Here is a 25,990-nt window from a genome sequence, read left to right as displayed (position 1 = left end):
ACTAACACTAGTAGGCCTAGACCTGGCCCTTTACTATACTAACACTAGTAGGCCTAGACCTGGCCCTTTACTATACTAACACTAGTAGGCCTAGACCTGGCCCTTTACTATTCTAACACTAGTAGGCCTAGACCTGGCCCTTTACTATTCTAACACTAGTAGGCCTAGACCTGGCCCTTTACTATACTAACACTAGTAGGCCTAGACCTGGCCCTTTATTATACTAACACTAGTAGGCCTAGACCTGGCCCTTTACTATTCTAACACTAGTAGGCCTAGACCTGGCCCTTTACTATTCTAACACTAGTAGGCCTAGACCTGGCCCTTTACTATAGTACAAAGTTCTCCTTTTGGCATTTACAATGAAGTTGGTACATCAAGCACGATTTCATGGTTTGTTCTTGTTGTCCTGTTCTGAAGCTGAATAGAGAGACACAGTAGGTACTGTAATAGATATGGATGTGATTGGTGGAATTACATTGTAACTACGATCCATCAAAGAGCCTTGTAGCCATCATTGTTACACACTGCCATTTCTAATCTTGACTGCTCTAATGTCTAGCAACATAGTATGATGCCCCCGCGGCCTTCTCCCTTGCCTCTCCTTACCTCTTTTCCTCTCCTCCTCCTCTTCTCCCTCGCCTCTCCTTTCCCCTCTTCTGCTCTCTTCCTCCTCCTCTTCCCCTCTGCTCTCCTCCTCCTCTTCCCCTCTGCTCTCCTCCTCCTCCTCTTCCCCTCTGCTCTCCTCCTCCTCTTCCCCTCTGCTCTCCTCCTCCTCCTCCTCTTCCCTTCTGCTCTCCTCCTCCTCCTCCTCTTCCCTTCTGCTCTCCTCCTCCTCCTCTTACCCTCTGCTCTCCTCCTCCTCCTCTTACCCTCTGCTCTCCTCCTCCTCCTCTTACCCTCTGCTCTCCTCCTCCTCCTCTTACCCTCTGCTTTCCTCCGCCTCCTCTTACCCTCTGCTCTCCTCCTCCTCCTCTTCCCCTCTGCTCTCCTCTTCTTCCTCTCCACCTCTGCTCTCCCCCTCTTCTGTTCTTCTTTCCTCTCCACCTCTGCTCTCCCCCTCTTCTGTTCTTCTTTCCACTCCCCCTCTGCTCTCCCACTCTCCTCTTCTTCTTTCCTCTCCTCTTCTTCTTTCCTCCCCCTCTGCTCTCCCCCTCTCCTCTTCTTCTTTCCTCTCCTCTTCTTCTTTCCTCTCCCCCTCTGCTGTCCGCCTAATTCTGTTCTCCTTTCCTCTCCCCCTCTGCTCTCCCCCTCTCCTCTTCTTCTTTCCTCTCCCCCTCTGCTGTCCGCCTAATTCTGTTCTTCTTTCCTCTCCCCCTCTGCTCTCCCCCTCTCCTCTTCTTCTTTCCTCTCCCCCTCTGCTGTCCGCCTAATTCTGTTCTTCTTTCCTCTCCCCCTCTGCTCTCCCCCTCTCCTCTTCTTCTTTCCTCTCCCCCTCTGCTCTCCCCCTCTCCTCTTCTTCTTTCCTCTCCCCCTCTGCTGTCCGCCTAATTCTGTTCTTCTTTCCTCTCCCCCTCTGCTCTCCCCCTCTCCTCTTCTTCTTTCCTCTCCCCCTCTGCTGTCCGCCTAATTCTGTTCTTCTTTCCTCTCCCCCTCTGCTCTCCCCCTCTCCTCTTCTTCTTTCCTCTCCTCTTCTTCTTTCCTCTCCTCTTCTTCTTTCCTCTCCCCCTCTGCTGTCCGCCTAATTCTGTTCTCCTTTCCTCTCCCCCTCTACTCTCATCATCCTCTGCTCTTCTTTCCTCTCCTTTCATTTCCTCTCCCTCTCTCCTTTTTTCTCTCCCTCTCCTTTCCTCTCCTTCTCTTCTCTCCTTTTCTCTCCCCCTCTGCTCTCCCCCCCTGCTCTGCCCTTCTCTCCTTTCCCCTCCCCCTCTGCACTTCTCTTCTTTCCTCTTCCCCTCTGCTCTCATCTCCCTGCTTTGTTTGTTTGCCTATTATGGGGGAAATCCTTAACTGAATTGCGTCAGAGCTACGTCAATGGCCTCTCAGTGCATTGATGCTGAGGATAGAGACGCCCATATTCATCTATGGGAGAAGAACGTAAGATCGGTTGCCATATGGTCCTGTCAAACCAACTGTCCCGACCCCGGTGTCTGATCTTCCCCGGGCAGTAGGCGCCGGTGACCCAGATCTGTCTCGTGCCCGACCGTGAAGGCAGAATCTCCGGTGGGTTATCAGCGGGGGGGATTCGGCTTGGAGCGGCGGTCTATCTCCGACTACGATGCCGTTCTCCCAGCCGCACGAACCCTGGGACAAAATGGAGGTGACCAGCGTTAGTAGTGAGGTTAGTTCACTATTATAGCTTCTGCATGGGATGTTATGCTTTTTATGTCCTAGCAATGTATGAAAATGCGACTGAAACTATATAATGGTGAGACAACATGCATGCTAAAGGAGCAGCTAGCTAGGCTAATGCTAGTGGTGTTGCTAAACTAGCTGGCTAGCTATCTGCTTGTTCCAGATTATTTATGCGAACTGTGTTTATTTTGAGGCAGCAACTGTTGTCGTCCTTGATGAAATGTATCGGGTTCATATTGGGTCGTTTACACCTTTGTTTACCAAGCTGTTGAAACGGTTGAAACGTTTTGTTTTCATCAGTTCCTTCGGTGCTCGAGCGGATGTTAGCTAGCTGATGTTTTGTTCGTTTATTTAGCAGGCTAACTAGTAACGTTAGTAACGCTACAAATATCCGACAGCTGGCGCTCTGTCACTACGTTAGCTATAAAGTCAGTCTGTAACTAAATCGCTTTTTTTGCTAGCTAAACCATCCGCGTGTTTTGACGTGCTGGGGACTGTTGACCAGACATTAAACTGTAATGCGCTAGTGTTTACGTTGTAGCAACAGCTACACAGCTAGCTACTAGTTAGCATTGTAGCTGTTAGCAGTCACTGGTCACACGTCAACATTCAGAGACAGAGTTGGATAGCTAGCTGGTTGGCGGTCATCATGGCTACAAGGGAGCCAGATTTTGTCAAATTAACGTCAGATTTGACTTGTTATGAGAATGAGGTGAGGGGTAGAGTTAGCTAAAATGCAACAAAAATGTTTTACTTTTGACATTATTTTTTTTCTTATTATATATATATATTATATATATATATGGTGATATGAAATATACATGATATGCTTCCAGTACCATACCACATGTGATGCATGTTAATGTTCAGATCAAGCGTCGGGGCACTTAACAAAACTCCCCCTACTGAAGACTCTTAGGTGTAATGTAATAGAACAAAGTCTTGATCAAGGGTTTAGCTACACAGTAACTCTGCAATAGATTAGGACTGGTCATGTCTGAAAAGCTGTGTTGCGTTTTGATGTGCCGACCAGGCAGCAGGAATCCAGCTCTAGTTGTTTTTCTGGGAATATCTTGTCTGTATGGATCTACATATTGTTTTTGTCTCCGCCTGCCTGTCTGTGTCTGCCTGCCTACCTGCCTGTTTGTATTGATCTACAGATTGCGTGGCTGGTTTGTGTGTGGTGTATGTTGAGCGCCAGTCTCTATTGGTTTCAGAGAGTCAGGCTGAGTGAAAGGGTTAGGGTTGTCAGAGGGTCAGGCTGAGTGAAAGGGTTAGGGTTGTCAGAGAGTCAGGCTGAGTGAAAGGGTTAGGGTTGTCAGAGAGTCAGGCTGAGTTAAGGGTTAGGGTTGTCAGAGAGTCAGGCTGAGTGAAAGGGTTAGGGTTGTCAGAGTCAGGCTGAGTGAAAGGGTTAGGGTTGTCAGAGAGTCAGGCTGAGTGAAAGGGTTAGGGTTGTCAGAGAGTCAGGCTGAGTTAAGGGTTAGGGTTGTCAGAGAGTCAGGCTGAGTTAAGGGTTAGGGTTGTCAGAGAGTCAGGCTGAGTGAAAGGGTTAGGGTTGTCAGAGAGTCAGGCTGAGTTAAGGGTTAGGGTTGTCAGAGAGTCAGCCTGAGTGAAAGGGTTAGGGTTGTCAGAGAGTCAGGCTGAGTGAAAGGGTTAGGGTTGTCAGAGAGTCAGGCTGAGTTAAGGGTTAGGGTGGTCAGAGAGTCAGGCTGAGTGAAAGGGTTAGGGTTGTCAGAGAGTCAGGCTGAGTGAAAGGGTTAGGGTTGTCAGAGTCAGGCTGAGTGAAAGGGTTAGGGTTGTCAGAGAGTCAGGCTGAGTGAAAGGGTTAGGGTTGTCAGAGAGTCAGGCTGAGTGAAAGGGTTAGGGTTGTCAGAGAGTCAGGCTGAGTGAAAGGGTTAGGGTTGTCAGAGAGTCAGGCTGAGTGAAAGGTTTAGGGTTGTCAGAGAGTCAGGCTGAGTGAAAGGGTTAGGGTTGTCAGTCAGCCACATTACATTATTCCAACCCTGGTTAGCAACTATTGGCTTAAAAAGACAAATGCAACACAATATCTGCCAATGAATTTGCAGCAATATTACATACAATATTACATACAATATTATATTAATATAGTATGTATTCAGGTAGCGATGCTAATGATAGCCGTTGTCTTGTGGGTAGACAGTTCCCCATAAACCTTCTCAATGAGGTGTAAAATGCTAAATATGCTTATTTAACAGAACTAGGACTATATCATGATTATTTGGTTCAAGGAGGGAGATGAGAGAAAGAGAAGTGAGTAGAGCATAGTAGAGGCTGGTGTATCTGGTAGAGGATAGTGTATCTGGTAGAGGATAGTAGAGGATAGTGTATCTGGTAGAGGATAGTAGAGGCTGGTGTATCTGGTAGAGGATAGTAGAGGATAGTGTATCTGGTAGAGGATAGTAGAGGCTGGTGTATCTGGTAGAGGATAGTAGAGGATAGTGTATCTGGTAGAGGATAGTAGAGGCCGGTGTATCTGGTGGAGGCTGGTGTATCTGGTGGAGGCTGGTGGAGATTGGTGTACCTGGTAGAGAATAGTAGAGGCTGGTGTATCTGGTAGAGAATAGTAGAGGCTGGTGAACATAATGGAGGCTGGTGTACCTGGTAGAGGCTGGTGTACCTGGTAGAGGATAGTAGAGACTGGTGTATCTGGTAGAGGCTGGTGTATCTGGTAGAGGCTAGTGTACCTGGTATAGGATAGTAGATGCCGGTGTATCTGGTAGAGGCTGGTGTACCTGGTAGAGGATAGTAGATGCCGGTGTATCTGGTAGAGGCTGGTGTACCTGGTAGAGGATAGTAGATGCCGGTGTATCTGGTAGAGGCTAGTGTATCTGGTAGAGGCTAGTGTACCTGGTATAGGATAGTGTACCTGGTATAGGATAGTAGATGCCGGTGTATCTGGTAGATGCTGGTGTATCTGCTAGAGGCTAGTGTACCTGGTAGAGGCTAGTGTACCTGGTAGAGGCTAGTGTACCTGGTAGAGGCTAGTGTACCTGGTAGAGGCTAGTGTACCTGGTAGAGGCTAGTGTACTTGGTAGAGGCTAGTGTACTTGGTAGAGGCTAGTGTACTTGGTAGAGGCTAGTGTACCTGGTAGAGGCTAGTGTATCTGGTAGAGGCTAGTGTACCTGGTATAGGATAGTAGATGCCGGTGTATCTGGTAGAGGCTGGTGTATCTGGTAGAGGATAGTAGATGCCGGTGTATCTGGTAGAGGCTGGTGTACCTGGTAGAGGATAGTAGATGCCGGTGTACCTGGTAGAGGATAGTAGATGCCGGTGTATCTGGTAGAGGCTGGTGTACCTGGTAGAGGATAGTAGATGCCGGTGTATCTGGTAGAGGCTGGTGTACCTGGTAGAGGATAGTAGATGCCGGTGTATCAGGTAGAGGCTAGTGTATCTGGTAGAGGCTAGTGTACCTGGTATAGGATAGTAGATGCTGGTGTATCTGGTAGAGGCTAGTGTACCTGGTATAGGATAGTGTACCTGGTATAGGATAGTAGATGCCGGTGTATCTGGTAGAGGCTAGTGTATCTGGTAGAGGCTAGTGTATCTGGTAGAGGCTAGTGTACCTGGTATAGGATAGTAGATGCTGGTGTATCTGGTAGAGGCTAGTGTACCTGGTAGAGGATAGTAGATGCTGGTGTATCTGGTAGAGGCTAGTGTATCTGGTAGAGGCTAGTGTACCTGGTAGAGGATAGTGTATCTGGTAGAGGCTAGTGTACCTGGTAGAGGATAGTAGATGCTGGTGTATCTGGTAGAGGCTAGTGTATCTGGTAGAGGCTAGTGTATCTGGTAGAGGCTAGTGTACCTGGTAGAGGATAGTGTATCTGGTAGAGGCTAGTGTACCTGGTATAGGATAGTAGATGCTGGTGTATCTGGTAGAGGCTAGTGTACCTGGTATAGCATAGTAGATGCTGGTGTATCTGGTAGAGGCTAGTGTACCTGGTATAGCATAGTAGATGCTGGTGTATCTGGTAGAGGCTGGTGTATTTAAAGCAGGGGTGTCAAACTCATTCCACGGAGGGCCTAGTGTCTGCAGGTTTTTTGGTTTTTCCTTTCAATAAAGCCCTAGACAACCAGGTGTGGGGAGTTCCTAACTAATTAGTGATGTTAATTCATCAATCAAGTACAAGGGAGGAGCGAAAACCCGCAGACACTCGGCCCCCCGTGGAATGAGTTTGACACCTGTGATTTAAAGGATAGTAGTGTCTTGAGTTTCCGGTAGAGTCGTATTTTTCGAGATTGTGGGCTTTTTAAATAATAAAATGCATATCTTGCAGTAGGACTGTAAATAATACTGATCTCCAGAGTAGACAGGGTCAGTGTTAAGAGGTTTAATGTTCTAAATCTAGATCTTGACAATATCCAAAACAACTAACAATAATTTCAATGTATACATTTTCAGCCATTTAAATTGTGAAGTCATATCTTTTTACACAATACCACAACAAAGTTTTCCAATTTGGGAGGGAAAGTTGATGAAGTTTTCAATAATTGACTGTGTATTTCAGATGGAATCGAGGCATTACAATGTACCAGAGGACAGCAACATAGAGCTCCTTCTGCTAACGCATGTACTCACAGAAAACACTGCTCATCCTTCCAGATGTATAGCTGTGAAGACTGAGACAGTGTTCATTCTTTACAGTCTAAAACCTTGGAGAAGGGGAGCTGAGCTGACGTATGGAATTGTTTTAAGATAGTCATACTATGAATCATTTAGTTATTTGATTTTGAATTTTAGGACCCTTTTAGGTATCAAAAAAAATCCCAAAATGATTTGATCAAATATTGATTTTCACCTTTTCTACTAAACCCCATAGAAACGCATTGAATAACACATTCAGAAATGGCAAAAAGGACAGTCAGGAAATAACTAAGGAGATACAAGGTTTTGAAGGATCAATATTTTTTACACATTTCACCCCAAAACTACCCTTATAATTCCATTTGTTTTTTAAAAACTGGTACCGGTTACCTTTACCTCCTGTGACACTTGTTTGTAGCCCAAACAGAAGTTGGTACATCGACGGTACTGAATTCAGAGAAGTCTCCTGACACTTATGGGGATCGCAGCGCAAAACGGAGAACACCATCATGTTCGTGAGAGTCTCTCCTTTCCGTAGAGTGGTCCTAATAGTTTCGGACGCTACAGATGTTTTCGTGAGAAGATATTCGGGATGTCTCCTGGTCTGACAAACACCGCTCTAGCTCTGCCATCTTTCAGCCCAGTTACGGAAGTGAGACATTGTCAGATGCCTATATGTCTTGAGACTCATCCAATGCAGAAAAAACATATCCCTAGCTTAAACTGACAGATTTTTTTATGAGGATTGTTTTGTTATGCACAGGTGCGTCAGTCGACTCTCGGGGGTTTGAATGTTGATCTGACATCATAATAACAGCTGCAGTCATTGGCTGTGCTGGAGCAGTAAGACTAATTGTAGACGGCCGTCGGCGTGTGAAGTCAGGGGACGTTCATCTGGGACAGCAGCAAGTCGGACACTGTTGTTTGGTTTACATCAAGGCTCCGTGTAACATGGAAGTGTTGTTTGGTTTACATCAAGGCTCCGTGTAACATGGAAGTGTTGTTTGGTTTACATCAAGGCTCCGTGTAACATGGAAGTGTTGTTTGGTTTACATCAAGGCTCCGTGTAACATGGAAGTGTTGTTTGGTTTACATCAAGGCTCCGTGTAACATGGAAGTGTTGTTTGGTTTACATCAAGGCTCCGTGTAACATGGAAGTGTTGCTTGGTTTACATCAAGGCTCCGTGTAACATGGAAGTGTTGCTTGGTTTACATCAAGGCTCCGTGTAACATGGAAGTGTTGCTTGGTTTACATCAAGGCTCCGTGTAACATGGAAGTGTTGCTTGGTTTACATCAAGGCTCCGTGTAACATGGAAGTGTTGCCGTTGTTTGTAAAAAAAAGTAACTGCAGCGACTTGAGGCGGCTTCATAAAAAAACTGCATGAACTTTGATCACATGGTTTTTGTAAAAGTTCATGCAGTGGCTATGTAGACCATATATATGCTCCGTGTACGCGGAGTCTCAAATCTAAATAAGAAAAACACCTTTTTTTTGTCCATTTAAAATAACATCAAATTGATCAGAAATACAGTGTAGAAATTGTTAATGTTGTAAATGTCTATTGTAGCTGGAAAAGGGCAATTTTAATTTTTTAAATTATTTTTTAATATATTTTTTTAATGGAATATCTACATAGGCGTACAGATGCCCATTATCAGCAACCATCACTCCTGTGTTCCAATGGCACGTTGTGTTAGCTAATCCAAGTTGATCATTGTACAAGGCTAATTGATCATTAGAAAACCATTTTGCAATTATGTTAGCACAGCTGAAAACTGTTGTTCTGATTAAAGAAGCAATAAAACTGTCCTTCTTTAGACTAGTTGAGTATCTGGAGCATCAGCATTTGTGGGTTCGATTACAGGCTCAAAATGGCCAGAAACAAAGAACTCGTCAGTCTATTCTTGTTCTGAGAAATGAAGGCTATTCCATGCGAGAAATTGCCAAGAAACTGAAGAACTCGTACAACGCTGTATACTACTCTCGTCACAGAACAGCGCAAACTGGCTCTAACCAGAATAGAAAGAGGAGTGGGGGCACAACTGAACAAGAGGACAATTACATTAGAGTGTCTAGTTTGAGAAAGACGCCTCACAAGTCCTCAACTGGCAGCTTCATTAAATAGTACCCACAAAACACCAGTCTCAACGTGAACAGTGAAGAGGCGACTCCGGGAAGCTGGCCTTCTAGGCAGAGTTCCTCTGTCCAGTGTCTGTGTTCTTTTGCCCATCTTAATCTTTTATTTTTCTTGGCCAGTCTGAGATATGTCTTTTTCTTTGCAACTCTGCCAGAAGGCCAGCATTGAGACTGGTGATTTGCGGGTACTACTGTGAGTCAGGAGGAGTGGAGACTCATGGTCGAATTGCTGCAAAGAAACCACCACTAAAGGACACCAATAAGAAGAGACTTGCTTGTGCCAAGAAACACGAGCAATGGACTTTAGACCGGTGGAAATTTGTTCTTTGGTCTGGTGTCCAAATTGGAGATTTTTGGTTCCAACCGCCGTGTCTTTGTGAGATGCGGTGTGGGTGAACGGATGATCTCCGCGTTTCCAACTGTAAAGAATGGAGAAGGAGGTGTTTAGTGTGAGCGTGCTTTGCTGGTGACACTGTCAGTGATTTATTTAGAATTCAAGCACACTTAACCAACATGGCTACCACAGCATTTTTCAGCGATACGCCATCCCATCTGGTTTGGGCTTAGTATTTGTTTTTCAACAGGACAATGACCCAACACACCTTCCGGCTGTGTAAGGGCCATTTGACCAAGAAGCAGAGTGATGGCGTGCTGCATCAGATGACCTGGCCTCCACAATCCCCCGACTTCAACCAAATTTAGATGGTTTGGGATTAGTCGGACCGCAGAGTGAAGGAAAAGCAGCCAACAAGTGCTCAGCGTATGTGGGTACACCTTCAAGACTGTTGGAAAAACATTCCAGGTGAAGCTGGTTGAGAGAATGCCAAGAGGGTGCATAGCTGTCAAGGCAAAAGGTGGCAATTTGAAGAATCTCAAATATAAAATATATTTTGATTTGTTTAACACTTTATTGATTACTAAATGATTCCATATGTGTTATTTCATAGTTTTGATGTCTAAACTATTATTCTACAATGTAAAAATAAACACCTTTGAAAGAGTAGGTGTTCTAAAACTGTTGACCGGTAGTGAATTTTACATTGCCCTTGGAAAGTATTCAGACCCTTTTAACTTTTCACATTTTGTTACGTTACAGCCTTATTCTAAAATTGATTTAAATCGTTTTTTCCCCTCATCTATCTACTCACAATACCCCATGACAAAGCAAAAACAGGTTCAGAAATTTGTGCAAATGTGTATATATAAAAATAAATCACATTAACATAAGTATTCAGACCCTGTACTCGGTACTTTGTTGAAGCACCTTTGGCAGCGTTTACAGCCTCAAGTCTTCTTGGGTATGGCGCTACAAGCTTGGCACAGTTGTATTTGGGGAGTTTCTCCCATTCTTCTCTGCAGATCCTCTCAAGCTGTCAGGTTGGATGGGGAGCGTCGCTGCACAGCTATTTTCAGGTCTCTCCAGAGATGTTTGATCGGGTTTAAGTCCGTGCTCTGGCTGGGCCACTCAATGACATTCAGAGACTTGTCCTGTAGCCACTCCTGCGTTCTCTTGGCTTTGTGCTTAGGGTCGTTGTCCTGTTGGAAGGTGAACCTTTGCCTCAGTCTGAGGTCCTGCGTGCGCTGGAACAGGTTTTCATCAAGGGTCTCCCTGTGCTTTGCTCCGTTCATCTTTCCCTCGATCCTGACTAGTCTCCCAGTCCCCGCCGCTGATAAACATCCCCACAGCATAATGCTGCCACCTTTGGGATGGTCCCAGCTTTCCTCCAGCCGTAACGCTTGGCATTCAGGCCAAAGAGTTCAATCTTGGTTTCATCAGACCATAGAATCTTGTTTCTAATTGTCTGAGAGTCGTTTAGGTGCCTTTTGTCAAACTCCAAGCCGGCTGTCGTGCCTTTTACTGAGGAGTGGCTTCTGTCTGGCCACTCTACCATAAAGGCCTGATTGATGGAGTGCTGCGCAGATGATTGTCATTCTGGGAGGTTCTCCCATCTCCACAGAGGAACTCTAGAGCTCTGTCAGAGGGACCATCGGGTTATTGGTCACCTCCCTAACCCAAGGCCCTTCTCCCCCGATTGTCTTGGTGGTTCCAAACTTCTTCCATTTATTAAGAATGATGGAGGACGCTGTGTTCTTGGGGACCTTCAATGCTGCAGACATTTTTTGGTACCCTTCCTCAGATCTGTGCCTGGACACAATCCTGTCTCTGAGTGCTATGGACATTTCCTTCGACCTCATGGATTGGTTTTTCCTCTGACATGCGCTGTCAACTGTGGAACCTTTATATAGACAGGTGTGTGCCTTTCCAAATCATGTCCAATCAATTGAATTTTCCCCAGGTGGACTCCAGTCAAGTTGTAGAAACATTAAGGATAATCAATGGAAACGGGATGCACCTGAGTTCAATTTTGAGTCTCATAGCAAAGGGACTGAATACTAACGTACATTTTTTTTTTTTTTTGCAAAAATGTTGAAAAACCTGTTTCTGCTTTGTCATTATGGGGTATTGTATGTAGATGAGGAAAACATGTATTTAATCCATTTTAGAATAAGGCTGACACATAACAAAATGTATAAAAAGTCAAGTGGTCTGAATACTTTCCAAATGCACTGTAAATGGCAATAGAAGTACATTTTTTGGTGAGTATCATTTTCATTTAGATTTATATATAATTTTGATTAACCACATGACAATGATTTTGAGGTATGAAGATATCAATTAAATGAAGCTTTCACAAAAATGTACATATGAAAACCATAACTTGCACGCACGCAGATTGGTGAAATGGTAAGATAAATTGGCATTCCACATGAGAAAGGCTGCAGTCTCCTCGTGTAGCCTTTTACCGTTAACTTTAGGAGAGTAATGGCAGAATCTGCCAAAGCCAGCAGGAGGAGAATAGTTGGGTCAGGTTGTTTTCTTCTGGTTATCTAGATCTCTGGCTCCCTCTTGGGGCATTTGTCTCATTTCATCAAACCATAAGCTTTAAGCATCAGACAAGCTCAATGCATATAGTTGATTTTATTAAACACATAGGGTGTGTCTATATATGGAAAAATACTCATTTAAAAATGTCCGATTGATGAATGAACAGGCGCCTTTCGGTCGACTAAGATTAATTAATACGATTTTATTTTTGTCGGGAACAGCTGTAGTTGTCACTGACTTGGCCAAATTGACCTGCCGGAACGCTCCCATCGTGTTGTGTGTCAGCTCTGTAGATGTTGATGTGTGATTTGTGTTGACGTGGTTGTTTACTGTGTGTGTTCCAGGTCAATGGTCACCAGATCCTGGATGAGCCCATGGACGAGGGAGAGTCTTTTACTCATTGTGTGAGTAACATGGAGGGTGTGTCTCACTGTGTGAGGAACATGGAGGGTGTGTCTCACTGTGTGAGGAACATGGAGGGTGTGTCTCACTGTGTGAGGAACATGGAGGGTGTGTCTCACTGTGTGAGGAACATGGAGGGTGTGTCTCACTGTGTGAGGAACATGGAGGGTGTGTCTCACTGTGTGAGGAACATGGAGGGTGTGTCTCACTGTGTGAGGAACATGGAGGGTGTGTCTCACTGTGTGAGGAACATGGAGGGTGTGTCTCACTGTGTGAGGAACATGGAGGGTGTGTCTCACTGTGTGAGGAACATGGAGGGTGTGTCTCACTGTGTGAGGAACATGGAGGGTGTGCGCAGTAGTAGTAGTAATAATAATAGTCATTGTTAAAGAGCTTTTCAGGATAGTGTATCTGGTAGAGGATAGTGTATCTGGTAGAGGATAGTGTATCTGGTAGAGGCTAGTGTATCTGGTAGAGGCTAGTGTATCTGGTAGAGGATAGTGTATCTGGTAGAGGATAGTAGAGGATAGTGTATCTGGTAGAGGATAGTGTATCTGGTAGAGGATAGTAGAGGATAGTGTATCTGGTAGAGGATAGTGTATCTGGTAGAGGCTAGTGTATCTGGTAGAGGCTAGTGTATCTGGTAGAGGCTAGTGTATCTGGTAGAGGCTAGTGTATCTGGTAGAGGCTAGTGTATCTGGTAGAGGATAGTGTATCTGGTAGAGGATAGTAGAGGATAGTGTATCTGGTAGAGGATAGTGTATCTGGTAGAGGATAGTGTATCTGGTAGAGGATAGTGTATCTGGTAGAGGATAGTGTATCTGGTAGAGGATAGTAGAGGATAGTGTATCTGGTAGAGGATAGTGTATCTGGTAGAGGATAGTAGAGGATAGTGTATCTGGTAGAGGATAGTGTATCTGGTAGAGGATAGTAGAGGATAGTGTATCTGGTAGAGGATAGTAGAGGATAGTGTATCTGGTAGAGGATAGTGTATCTGGTAGAGGATAGTGTATCTGGTAGAGGATAGTGTATCTGGTAGAGGATAGTGTATCTGGTAGAGGATAGTAGAGGATAGTGTATCTGGTAGAGGATAGTGTATCTGGTAGAGGATAGTGTATCTGGTAGAGGATAGTAGAGGATAGTGTATCTGGTAGAGGATAGTAGAGGATAGTGTATCTGGTAGAGGATAGTAGAGGATAGTGTATCTGGTAGAGGATAGTAGAGGATAGTGTATCTGGTAGAGGATAGTGTATCTGGTAGAGGATAGTAGAGGATAGTGTATCTGGTAGAGGATAGTGTATCTGGTAGAGGATAGTGTATCTGGTAGAGGATAGTAGAGGATAGTGTATCTGGTAGAGGATAGTGTATCTGGTAGAGGATAGTGTATCTGGTAGAGGATAGTAGAGGATAGTGTATCTGGTAGAGGATAGTAGAGGATAGTGTATCTGGTAGAGGATAGTAGAGGATAGTGTATCTGGTAGAGGATAGTGTATCTGGTAGAGGATAGTGTATCTGGTAGAGGATAGTGTATCTGGTAGAGGATAGTAGAGGATAGTGTATCTGGTAGAGGATAGTGTATCTGGTAGAGGATAGTGTATCTGGTAGAGGATAGTAGAGGATAGTGTATCTGGTAGAGGATAGTAGAGGATAGTGTATCTGGTAGAGGATAGTAGAGGATAGTGTATCTGGTAGAGGATAGTGTATCTGGTAGAGGATAGTGTATCTGGTAGAGGATAGTAGAGGATAGTGTATCTGGTAGAGGATAGTAGAGGATAGTGTATCTGGTAGAGGATAGTAGAGGATAGTGTATCTGGTAGAGGATAGTGTATCTGGTAGAGGATAGTAGAGGATAGTGTATCTGGTAGAGGATAGTAGAGGATAGTGTATCTGGTAGAGGATAGTGTACCTGGTAGAGGATAGTAGAGGATAGTGTATCTGGTAGAGGATAGTAGAGGATAGTGTATCTGGTAGAGGATAGTAGAGGATAGTGTACCTGGTAGAGGATAGTGTATCTGGTAGAGGATAGTGTATCTGGTAGAGGATAGTGTATCTGGTAGAGGATAGTGTATCTGGTAGAGGATAGTAGAGGATAGTGTACCTGGTAGAGGATAGTGTATCTGGTAGAGGATAGTAGAGGCTAGTGTATCTGGTAGAGGATAGTGTATCTGGTAGAGGATAGTGTATCTGGTAGAGGATAGTAGAGGATAGTGTATCTGGTAGAGGATAGTAGAGGATAGTGTATCTGGTAGAGGATAGTAGAGGATAGTGTATCTGGTAGAGGATAGTGTATCTGGTAGAGGATAGTGTATCTGGTAGAGGATAGTGTATCTGGTAGAGGATAGTGTATCTGGTAGAGGATAGTAGAGGATAGTGTATCTGGTAGAGGATAGTAGAGGATAGTGTATCTGGTAGAGGATAGTGTACCTGGTAGAGGATAGTAGAGGATAGTGTATCTGGTAGAGGATAGTAGAGGATAGTGTATCTGGTAGAGGATAGTGTATCTGGTAGAGGATAGTAGAGGATAGTGTATCTGGTAGAGGATAGTAGAGGATAGTGTATCTGGTAGAGGATAGTGTATCTGGTAGAGGATAGTAGAGGATAGTGTATCTGGTAGAGGATAGTGTATCTGGTAGAGGATAGTGTATCTGGTAGAGGATAGTAGAGGATAGTGTATCTGGTAGAGGATAGTAGAGGATAGTGTATCTGGTAGAGGATAGTGTATCTGGTAGAGGATAGTAGAGGATAGTGTATCTGGTAGAGGATAGTAGAGGATAGTGTATCTGGTAGAGGATAGTGTATCTGGTAGAGGATAGTAGAGGATAGTGTATCTGGTAGAGGATAGTAGAGGATAGTGTATCTGGTAGAGGATAGTGTATCTGGTAGAGGATAGTGTATCTGGTAGAGGATAGTGTATCTGGTAGAGGATAGTAGAGGATAGTAGAGGATAGTGTATCTGGTAGAGGATAGTGTATCTGGTAGAGGATAGTGTATCTGGTAGAGGATAGTGTATCTGGTAGAGGATAGTGTATCTGGTAGAGGCTAGTGTATCTGGTAGAGGATAGTAGAGGATAGTGTATCTGGTAGAGGCTAGTGTATCTGGTAGAGGATAGTGTATCTGGTAGAGGCTAGTGTATCTGGTAGAGGATAGTGTACCTGGTAGAGGATAGTAGAGGATAGTAGAGGATAGTGTATCTGGTAGAGGATAGTGTATCTGGTAGAGGATAGTGTATCTGGTAGAGGATAGTGTATATGTTAAACGCAAAACAAAAAGATAAAATAAAAACCTTCCGTAATAACAGAATACATTTAGAATCAGTAGATAGGCTAGGTGCTAAGAGCATTTTCCAGATTAGGACTTGAAGAAAAACAGTTTTGAGAAATGGGTTTTATGTCCCATTTTAAAAGTTCAGATTAATGGAGCGGCTCTTAGATGATCAGGGAGAGCATTCCGTAGGCGAGGGGCAAGAGAGGTCCCTCATCAGGAGAGCATTCCGTAGGCGAGGGGCAAGAGAGGTCCCTCATCAGGGAGAGCATTCCGTAGGCGAGGGGCAAGAGAGGTCCCTCATCAGGGAGAGCATTCCGTAGGCGAGGGGCAAGAGAGGTCCCTCATCAGGGAGAGCATTCCGTAGGCGAGGGGCAAGAGAGGTCCCTCATCAGGGAGAGCATTCCGTAGGCGAGGGGCAAGAGAGGTCCCTCATCAGGGAGAGCATTCCGTAGGCGAGGGGCAAGAGAGGTCCCTCATCAGGGAGAGCATTCCGTAGGCGAGGGGCAAGAGATGTCCCTCATCAGGGAGAGCATTCCGTAGGCGAGGGGCAAGAGAGGTCCCTCATCAGGGAGAGCATTCCGTCGGCGAGGGGCAAGAGAGGTCCCTCATCAGGGAGAGCATTCCGTAGGCGAGGGGCAAGAGAGATCCCTCATCAGGGAGAGCATTCCGTAGGCGAGGGGCAAGAGAGGTCCCTCATCAGGTAGAGCATTCCGTCGGCGAGGGGCAAGAGAGGTCCCTCATCAGGGAGAGCATTCCGTAGGCGAGGGGCAAGAGAGTTCCTCATCAGGGAGAGCATTCCGTAGGCGAGGGGCAAGAGAGGTCCCTCATCAGGGAGAGCATTCCGTAGGCGAGGGGCAAGAGAGGTCCCTCATCAGGGAGAGCATTCCGTAGGCGAGGGGCAAGAGAGGTCCCTCATCAGGGAGAGCATTCCGTCGGCGAGGGGCAAGAGAGGTCCCTCATCGGGGAGAGCATTCCGTAGGCGAGGGGCAAGAGAGGTCCCTCATCAGGGAGAGCATTCCGTAGGCGAGGGGCAAGAGAGGTCCCTCATCAGGGAGAGCATTCCGTCGGCGAGGGGCAAGAGAGGTCCCTCATCAGGGAGAGCATTCCGTAGGCGAGGGCCAAGAGAGGTCCCTCATCAGGGAGAGCATTCCGTAGGCGAGGGCCAAGAGAGGTCCCTCATCAGGGAGGGCATTCCGTAGGCGAGGGGCAAGAGAGGTCCCTCATGAGGGAGAGCATTCCGTAGGCGAGGGGCAAGAGATGTCCCTCATCAGGGAGAGTATTCCGTAGGCGAGGGGCAAGAGAGGTCCCTCATCAGGGAGGGCATTCCGTAGGCGAGGTGCAAGAGAGGTCCCTCATCAGGGAGAGAATTCCGTAGGCGAGGGGCAAGAGAGGTCCCTCATCAGGGAGAGCATTCCGTAGGCGAGGGGCAAGAGAGGTCCCTCATCAGGGAGAGCATTCCGTAGGCGAGGGGCAAGAGAGGTCCCTCATCAGGGAGAGCATTCCGTAGGCGAGGGGCAAGAGAGGTCCCTCATCAGGGAGAGCATTCCGTCGGCGAGGGGCAAGAGAGGTCCCTCATCGGGGAGAGCATTCCGTAGGCGAGGGGCAAGAGAGGTCCCTCATCAGGGAGAGCATTCCGTAGGCGAGGGGCAAGAGAGGTCCCTCATCAGGGAGAGCATTCCGTCGGCGAGGGGCAAGAGAGGTCCCTCATCAGGGAGAGCATTCCGTAGGCGAGGGCCAAGAGAGGTCCCTCATCAGGGAGGGCATTCCGTAGGCGAGGGGCAAGAGAGGTCCCTCATGAGGGAGAGCATTCCGTAGGCGAGGGGCAAGAGATGTCCCTCATCAGGGAGAGTATTCCGTAGGCGAGGGGCAAGAGAGGTCCCTCATCAGGGAGGGCATTCCGTAGGCGAGGTGCAAGAGAGGTCCCTCATCAGGGAGAGAATTCCGTAGGCGAGGGGCAAGAGAGGTCCCTCATCAGGGAGAGCATTCCGTAGGCGAGGGGCAAGAGAGGTCCCTCATCAGGGAGAGCATTCCGTAGGCGAGGGCCAAGAGAGGTCCCTCATCAGGGAGAGCATTCCGTAGGCGAGGGGCAAGAGAGGTCCCTCATGAGGGAGAGCATTCCGTAGGCGAGGTGCAAGAGAGGTCCCTCATGAGGGAGAGCATTCCGTCGGCGAGGGGCAAGAGAGGTCCCTCATGAGGGAGAGCATTCCGTAGGCGAGGTGCAAGAGAGGTCCCTCATCAGGGAGAGCATTCCGTAGGCGAGGGGCAAGAGAGGTCCCTCATCAGGGAGAGCATTCCGTAGGCGAGGGGCAAGAGAGGTCCCTCATCAGGGAGAGCATTACGTAGGCGAGGGCCAAGAGAGGTCCCTCATCAGGGAGAGCATTCCGTAGGCGAGGTGCAAGAGAGGTCCCTCATGAGGGAGAGCATTCCGTCGGCGAGGGGCAAGAGAGGTCCCTCATGAGGGAGAGCATTCCGTCGGCGAGGTGCAAGAGAGGTCCCTCATGAGGGAGAGCATTCCGTCGGCGAGGGGCAAGAGAGGTCCCTCATGAGGGAGAGCATTCCGTAGGCGAGGGGCAAGAGAGGTCCCTCATCAGGGAGAGCATTCCGTAGGCGAGGGGCAAGAGAGGTCCCTCATCAGGGAGAGCATTCCGTAGGCGAGGGGCAAGAGAGGTCCCTCATCAGGGAGAGCATTCTGTAGGCGAGGGGCAAGAGATGTCCCTCATCAGGGAGAGCATTCCGCAGGCGAGGGGCAAGAGAGGTCCCTCATCAGGGAGAGCATTCTGTCGGCGAGGGGCAAGAGAGGTCGCTCAGTCTATTCTAGACTGTAAAGACTATGAGGAGGATTCTCCAGTCTATCCGCTAGTTGACCGGAGGCCACTGGAGTTCAGTAAGGACGGGGGTGATGTGGGCTGACTTCTTGGTCCTGGTCAGGACTCTGGCTGCACTATTCTGGAGAATTTGTTTTTTATTTTATTTAACCTTTATTTAACTAGTCAAGTCAGTTAAGAGTAAATTCTTATGTACAATGACGGCCTACCCAGGCCAAACCCAGCCTGCGCTGGGCCAGTTGTGCGCCGCCCTATGGGACTCCCAATCACAGGCTGATGTGATACAGCCTGGATTCGAACCAGGGACAGTAGTGACTCCTCTTGCACTGTGTCTTAGACTGCTGCGCCACTCGGGAGCCTCTGAAGTGATTTGTCTGGAAGGCCCCTGAACAGAGCTGTAGTCAATCCGGGAAAAGATTTAGGTGTGGGCTAGTTTCTCTGTATCTGGCTGGGAGAGCGATAGTTTGAGCCGGGCAATGTTTCATAGATAGAAACATGTTAGCGGATACGGTTTATATGGGCAGGACAGAGAAGGGTCAAAGTTGACTCCCAAGTTGGAGAGGATGGATGGCTTGACCATCGGTTGTAGGGCAGATGTTCCCACCACTGGTGACCTACTTGAATAAGGGGTTGTATGTGCTTATATATTTTGTGTGTACATGCAGTACTAACTGTTTGTGTTTGTGTGTAGGACGAGGTTACGTCTTATTCAGAGATCCATATCACCCACCATGTGAAGGAGGGATGTGAGAAGGCTGACCCGAGGCAGTTTGAGCTGCTTAAGGTGCTGGGACAGGGTTCCTTCGGAAAAGTTTTTCTGGTCCGGAAGGTCACGGGTCCAGACGCGGGTCAGTTATATGCAATGAAAGTCCTCAAGAAGGCTTCGTTGAAAGGTAACAGTCCAGTTATCATCTTCACATACGTGTTCTCTCAGATGGTCTCTCTGACACTATGCTAGAAACTAATGGTCCTGTTTGTCTGGAACTTCATCTGTCTCTCTCTTTGTCTGTCCAGTCAGGGACAGAGTTCGCACCAAGATGGAGCGAGACATTTTAGTGGAGGTCAACCACCCCTTCATAGTCAAGTTGCACTACGGTTAGTCTGATCTTTAACCCCTGACCCTTCACCTCTACCCTCTCTCCCCTTCATAGTCTGCGTTGCATTAGGGTTACTCTGTCATTGTACTGACTATAGAGGTGTCTAACGCCTCGTCTCTCTCAGCCTTCCAGACCGAAGGGAAGCTCTATTTAATCCTGGACTTTCTCAGGGGAGGAGACGTCTTCACGCGCTTATCCAAAGAGGTGAGACACCTTTCTGCTACTATAGTCTATTATGATTAGAAATAACATCCCAACATCTGGGTTATTCACTTTGCTTTTCACTGCATTTAAATATACACTCAATGGCCAGTTTATTAGGTACACCCATCTACTACTGGGTAGGATCCCCTTTGCATCCAGAGCAGTCAGAATTCTTTGGGGATTCTACAAGGTGTGGCGTTCAAACATTGCTAGCGTGTGCCAGGAAAACATTCCCCCCACCATTACACCACCCCATCAGCCTGTACTGTTGACACCAGGCACCATTACACCACCCCCATCAGCCTGTACTGTTGACACCAGGCACCATTACACCACCCCCACCAGCCTGTACTGTTGACACCAGGCACCATTACACCACCCCCACCAGCCTGTACTGTTGACACCAGGCACCATTACACCACCCCCACCAGCCTGTACTGTTGGCACCATTACACCACCCCCACCAGCCTGTACTGTTGACACCAGGCACCATTACACCACCCCATCAGCCTGTACTGTTGACACCAGGCACCATTACACCACCCCCACCAGCCTGTACTGTTGGCACCATTACACCACAACACCACCGCCACCAGCCTGTACTGTTGACACCAGGGACCATTACACCACCCCCACCAGCCTGTACTGTTGACACCAGGCACCATTACACCACCCCCACCAGCCTGTACTGTTGGCACCATTACACCACCCCCACCAGCCTGTACTGTTGACACCAGGCACCATTACACCACCCCCACCAGCCTGTACCGTTGACACCAGGCACCATTACACCACCCCCACCAGCCTGTACTGTTGACACCAGGCACCATTACACCACCCCCACCAGCCTGTACCGTTGACACCAGGCACCATTACACCACCCCCACCAGCCTGTACTGTTGACACCAGGCACCATTACACCACCCCCACCAGCCTGTACCGTTGACACCAGGGACCATTACACCACCCCCACCAGCCTGTACCGTTGACACCAGGCACCATTACACCACCAGCCTGTACTGTTGACACCAGGGACCATTACACCACCACCACCAGCCTGTACCGTTGACACCAGGCAGGATGGGGCCATGGAACCCGGTGTGGTCGCCTGGATCCCGGTGTGGTCGCCTGGAACCCGGTGTGGTCGCCTGGAACCCGGTGTGGTCGCCTGGAACCCGGTGTGGTCGCCTGGAACCCGGTGTGGTCGCCTGGATCCCGGTGTGGTCGCCTGGATCCCGGTGTGGTCGCCTGGAACCCGGTGTGGTCGCCTGGAACCCGGTGTGGTCGCCTGGATCCCGGTGTGGTCGCCTGGATCCCGGTGTGGTCGCCTGGATCCCGGTGTGGTCGCCTGGAACCCGGTCTGGTCGTCTGCTGCAATATTCCATCTGTGATAAGGACCGACGATGCTGTTCTGCACACCACTGTTGTACTGTTTATGTGTCTGTTTGTGGCCCGCCTGTTAGCTTGCACTATTCTTTCCATTCTCCTTTGGCCTCTCATCAACGGGCTGTTTTCGGCCACAGGACTGCCATTGGCTAGGTGCTTTGTGTTTGTCGCTCCATTCTCCGGTAAACACTAGGCACTGTTGTGTGTTAAAAGGCCAGGAGACCGGCTCAAAGTCGCTTAGGTCACTCGTTTTTCCCATTCTAACGTTCAATCGGACAGTGACTGAATGGCTTGATGCCTGTCTGCCTGCTTTATATAACAAACCACATGACTCACTGTCTGTAGGAGCCAACCATTATCATGAACAGGGGTGGTGTTCCTAATAAACTGGCCACTGACTGTATAGTGCTGTATTTAAATGTGTAAATAGTATTATTAATATCATGTATATAATATTGTTTTGTGTAGCTCTAACTGTATTTAAGAATATGACATTATAATGTGTTGCCTATGACTCTTCCCTCCGAGGCCAGAACAGACAGTAAATGTGTCCAGTTCTCACTAGGTTATGTTTACAGAGGAAGATGTCAAATTCTACCTAGCAGAGCTGGCTCTGGCCCTCGACCACCTGCACCATCTGGGCATAGTTTACAGAGACCTCAAACCAGAGAAGTATGTACCATAATCCCTGACCCCTAACCCTCCTAGTCTTTCTGCCGCTAACTCTAGTGATTTAACCCCTAATCTACATCATTTGGGTGTTGCTAGTGATTGGGTTAGGGTGGTTGGGTGTTGCTAGTGACGGGTTGGGGTGTTGCTAGTGACGGGTTGGGGTGTTGCTAGTGACGGGTTGGGGTGTTGCTAGTGACGGGTTGGGGTGTTGCTAGTGACGGGTTGGGGTGTTGCTAGTGACGGGTTGGGGTGTTGCTAGTGACGGGTTGGGGTGTTGCTAGTGACGGGTTGGGGTGTTGCTAGTGACGGGTTGGGGTGTTGCTAGTGACGGGTTGGGGTGGTTGGGGTGTTGCTAGTGACGGGTTGGGGTGGTTGGGGTGTTGCTAGTGACGGGTTAGGGTGGTTGGGGTGTTGCTAGTGACGGGTTGGGGTGTTGCTAGTGACGGGTTGGGGTGTTGCTAGTGACGGGTTGGGGTGTTGCTAGTTGTGGGTTAGGGTGGTTGGGGTGTTGTTAGGGTGGTTAGGGTGGTTGGGGTGTTGTTAGTGATGAGTTGGGGTGGTTGGGGTGTTGCTAGTGACGGGTTGGGGTGTTGCTAGTGACGGGTTGGGGTGTTGCTAGTGACGGGTTGGGGTGTTGCTAGTGACGGGTTGGGGTGTTGCTAGTGACGGGTTGGGGTGTTGCTAGTGATGGGTTAGGGTGGTTGGGGTGTTGCTAGTGACGGGTTGGGGTGTTGCTAGTTGTGGGTTGGGGTGTTGTTGGGGTGTTGTTAGTGATTTGGGGTGGTTGGGGTGTTGCTAGTGACGGGTTGGGGTGTTGCTAGTGATGAGTTGGGGTGGTTGGGGTGTTGCTAGTGCTGGGTTGGGGTGGTTGGGGTGTTGCTAGTGACGGGTTGGGGTGTTGCTAGTGACGGGTTGGGGTGTTGCTAGTGACGGGTTGGGGTGTTGCTAGTGTCGGGTTGGGATGTTGCTAGTTGTGGGTTAGGGTGGTTGGGGTGTTGCTAGTGACGGGTTAGGGTGGTTGGGGTGTTGCTAGTTGTGGGTTAGGGTGGTTGGGATGATGCTCGTGACGGGTTAGGATGGTTGGGGTGTTGCTAGTGACGGTTTAGGGTGGTTGGGGTGATGCTGGTGACGGGTTAGGATGGTTGGGGTGTTGCTAGTGACGGGTTGGGGTGTTGCTAGTGACGGGTTGGGGTGTTGCTAGTGACGGGTTGGGGTGTTGCTAGTGACGGGTTGGGGTGTTGCTAGTGACGGGTTGGGGTGTTGCTAGTGACGGGTTGGGGTGTTGCTAGTGACGGGTTGGGGTGTTGCTAGTGGCGGGTTGGGGTGGTTGGGGTGTTGCTAGTGACGGGTTGGGGTGTTGCTAGTGACGGGTTGGGGTGTTGCTAGTGACGGGTTGGGGTGTTGCTAGTGACGGGTTGGGGTGTTGCTAGATATGGGTTAGGGTGGTTGGGGTGTTGCTAGTGACGGGTTGGGGTGTTGCTAGTGACGGGTTGGGGTGTTGCTAGTTGTGGGTTAGGGTGGTTGGGGTGTTGTTAGGGTGGTTGGGGTGTTGTTAGTGATGAGTTGGGGTGGTTGGGGTGTTGCTAGTGACGGGTTGGGGTGTTGCTAGTGACGGGTTGGGGTGTTGCTAGTGACGGGTTGGGGTGTTGCTAGTGATGGGTTAGGGTGGTTGGGGTGTTGCTAGTGACGGGTTGGGGTGTTGCTAGTGACGGGTTGGGGTGTTGCTAGTTGTGGGTTAGGGTGGTTGGGGTGTTGTTGGGGTGTTGTTAGTGATGAGTTGGGGTGGTTGGGGTGTTGCTAGTGACGGGTTGGGGTGTTGCTAGTGATGAGTTGGGGTGGTTGGGGTGTTGCTAGTGCTGGGTTGGGGTGTTGCTAGTGACGGGTTGGGGTGTTGCTAGTGAGGGTTGGGGTGTTGCTAGTGTCGGGTTGGGGTGGTTGGGGTGTTGTTGGGGTGTTGTTAGTGATGAGTTGGGGTGGTTGGGGTGTTGCTAGTGACGGGTTGGGGTGTTGCTAGTGCTGGGTTGGGGTGGTTGGGGTGTTGCTAGTGACGGGCTGGGGTGTTGCTAGTGACGGGTTGGGGTGTTGCTAGTGACGGGTTGGGGTGTTGCTAGTGACGGGTTGGGGTGTTGCTAGTTGTGGGTTGGGGTGTTGTTGGGGTGTTGTTAGTGATGAGTTGGGGTGGTTGGGGTGTTGCTAGTGACGGGTTGGGGTGTTGCTAGTGATGAGTTGGGGTGGTTGGGGTGTTGCTAGTGCTGGGTTGGGGTGGTTGGGGTGTTGCTAGTGACGGGTTGGGGTGTTGCTAGTGACGGGTTGGGGTGTTGCTAGTGACGGGTTGGGGTGTTGCTAGTGTCGGGTTGGGATGTTGCTAGTTGTGGGTTAGGGTGGTTGGGGTGTTGCTAGTTGTGGGTTAGGGTGGTTGGGGTGTTGCTAGTTGTGGGTTAGGGTGGTTGGGATGATGCTCGTGACGGGTTAGGATGGTTGGGGTGTTGCTAGTGACGGTTTAGGGTGGTTGGGGTGATGCTGGTGATGGGTTAGGATGGTTGGGGTGTTGCTAGTGACGGGTTGGGGTGTTGCTAGTGACGGGTTGGGGTGTTGCTAGTGATGGGTTGGGGTGTTGCTAGTGACGGGTTGGGGTGTTGCTAGTGACGGGTTGGGGTGTTGCTAGTGGCGGGTTGGGGTGGTTGGGGTGTTGTTAGTGACGGGTTGGGGTGTTGCTAGTGATGGGTTAGGGTGGTTGGGGTGTTGCTAGTGACGGGTTGGGGTGTTGCTAGTGACGGGTTGGGGTGTTGCTAGTTGTGGGTTAGGGTGGTTGGGGTGTTGTTAGGGTGGTTGGGGTGTTGTTAGTGATGAGTTGGGGTGGTTGGGGTGTTGCTAGTGACGGGTTGGGGTGTTGCTAGTGACGGGTTGGGGTGTTGCTAGTGACGGGTTGGGGTGTTGCTAGTGATGGGTTAGGGTGGTTGGGGTGTTGCTAGTGACGGGTTGGGGTGTTGCTAGTGACGGGTTGGGGTGTTGCTAGTTGTGGGTTAGGGTGGTTGGGGTGTTGGGGTGTTGTTAGTGATGAGTTGGGGTGGTTGGGGTGTTGCTAGTGACGGGTTGGGGTGTTGCTAGTGATGAGTTGGGGTGGTTGGGGTGTTGCTAGTGCTGGGTTGGGGTGGTTGGGGTGTTGCTAGTGACGGGTTGGGGTGTTGCTAGTGACGGGTTGGGGTGTTGCTAGTGACGGGTTGGGGTGTTGCTAGTGTCGGGTTGGGATGTTGCTAGTTGTGGGTTAGGGTGGTTGGGGTGTTGCTAGTGACGGGTTAGGGTGGTTGGGGTGTTGCTAGTTGTGGGTTAGGGTGGTTGGGATGATGCTCGTGACGGGTTAGGATGGTTGGGGTGTTGCTAGTGACGGTTTAGGGTGGTTGGGGTGATGCTGGTGACGGTTTAGGGTGGTTGGGTTGTTGCTGGTGACGGGTTGGGTTGTTGCTGGTGACGGGTTGGGGTGTTGCTGGTGACGGGTTGGGGTGTTGCTGGTGACGGGTTGGGGTGTTGCTGGTGACGGGTTGGGGTGTTGCTGGTGACGGGTTGGGGTGTTGCTGGTGACGGGTTGGGGTGTTGCTGGTGACGGGTTGGGGTGTTGCTGGTGACGGGTTGGGGTGTTGCTGGTGACGGGTTGGGGTGTTGCTGGTGACGGGTTGGGGTGGTGCTGGTGCGGGTTGGGGTGTTGCTAGTTGTGCGTTAGGGTGGTTGGGGTGTTGCTAGTGACGGGTTAGGGTGTTGCTAGTGACGGGTTGGGGTGTTGCTGGTGACGGGTTGGGTTGTTGCTGGTGACGGGTTGGGGTGTTGCTGGTGACGGGTTGGGGTGTTGCTGGTGACGGGTTGGGGTGTTGCTGGTGACGGGTTGGGGTGTTGCTGGTGACGGGTTGGGGTGTTGCTGGTGACGGGTTGGGGTGTTGCTGGTGACGGGTTGGGGTGTTGCTGGTGACGGGTTGGGGTGGTTGGGGTGTTGCTAGTGATGGGTTGGGGTGTTGCTAGTGATGGGTTGGGGTGTTGCTAGTGACGGGTTGGGGTGTTGCTGGTGCGGGTTGGGGTGTTGCTGGTGACGGGTTGGGGTGTTGCTAGTGATTTGTTGGGGTTTTACTAGTTATGGGTTGGGGTGTTGCTAATGATGGGTTAGGGTGGTTGGTGTGTTGCTAGTAGTGGGTTATGGTGGTTGGGGTGTTGCTAATGATGGGTTGG

General features: G+C 49.1%; 1 protein-coding gene across 2 annotated transcripts; it reads left to right on the top strand.

Moving 5' to 3' along the window:
* Positions 1-2,004: 2,004 nt before the first annotated feature.
* LOC120037636 (ribosomal protein S6 kinase alpha-6-like) lies at positions 2,005-21,908 on the top strand. 2 transcript variants are annotated; one of them, XM_038983636.1, is made up of 6 exons: positions 2,005-2,281; positions 12,269-12,328; positions 19,108-19,309; positions 19,431-19,511; positions 19,638-19,717; positions 21,682-21,908. In XM_038983636.1, exons 1-6 carry the CDS (start codon positions 2,219-2,221, stop codon positions 21,703-21,705), a joined length of 510 nt encoding a protein of 169 aa, XP_038839564.1. In that variant the 5' UTR covers positions 2,005-2,218; the 3' UTR covers positions 21,706-21,908. The 2 variants fall into 2 exon arrangements, with proteins under 2 accessions (XP_038839564.1, XP_038839563.1); XM_038983635.1 differs by having other exon boundaries at positions 21,669-21,908.
* Positions 21,909-25,990: the final 4,082 nt, after the last annotated feature.

Source organism: Salvelinus namaycush, unplaced genomic scaffold (genome assembly GCF_016432855.1).
Source record: "Salvelinus namaycush isolate Seneca unplaced genomic scaffold, SaNama_1.0 Scaffold1792, whole genome shotgun sequence".
Taxonomy (NCBI): Eukaryota; Metazoa; Chordata; class Actinopteri; order Salmoniformes; family Salmonidae; genus Salvelinus; species Salvelinus namaycush.
Note: the sequence above shows the minus strand (reverse complement) of the source record. Positions and strands in the feature narration are given on the sequence as shown.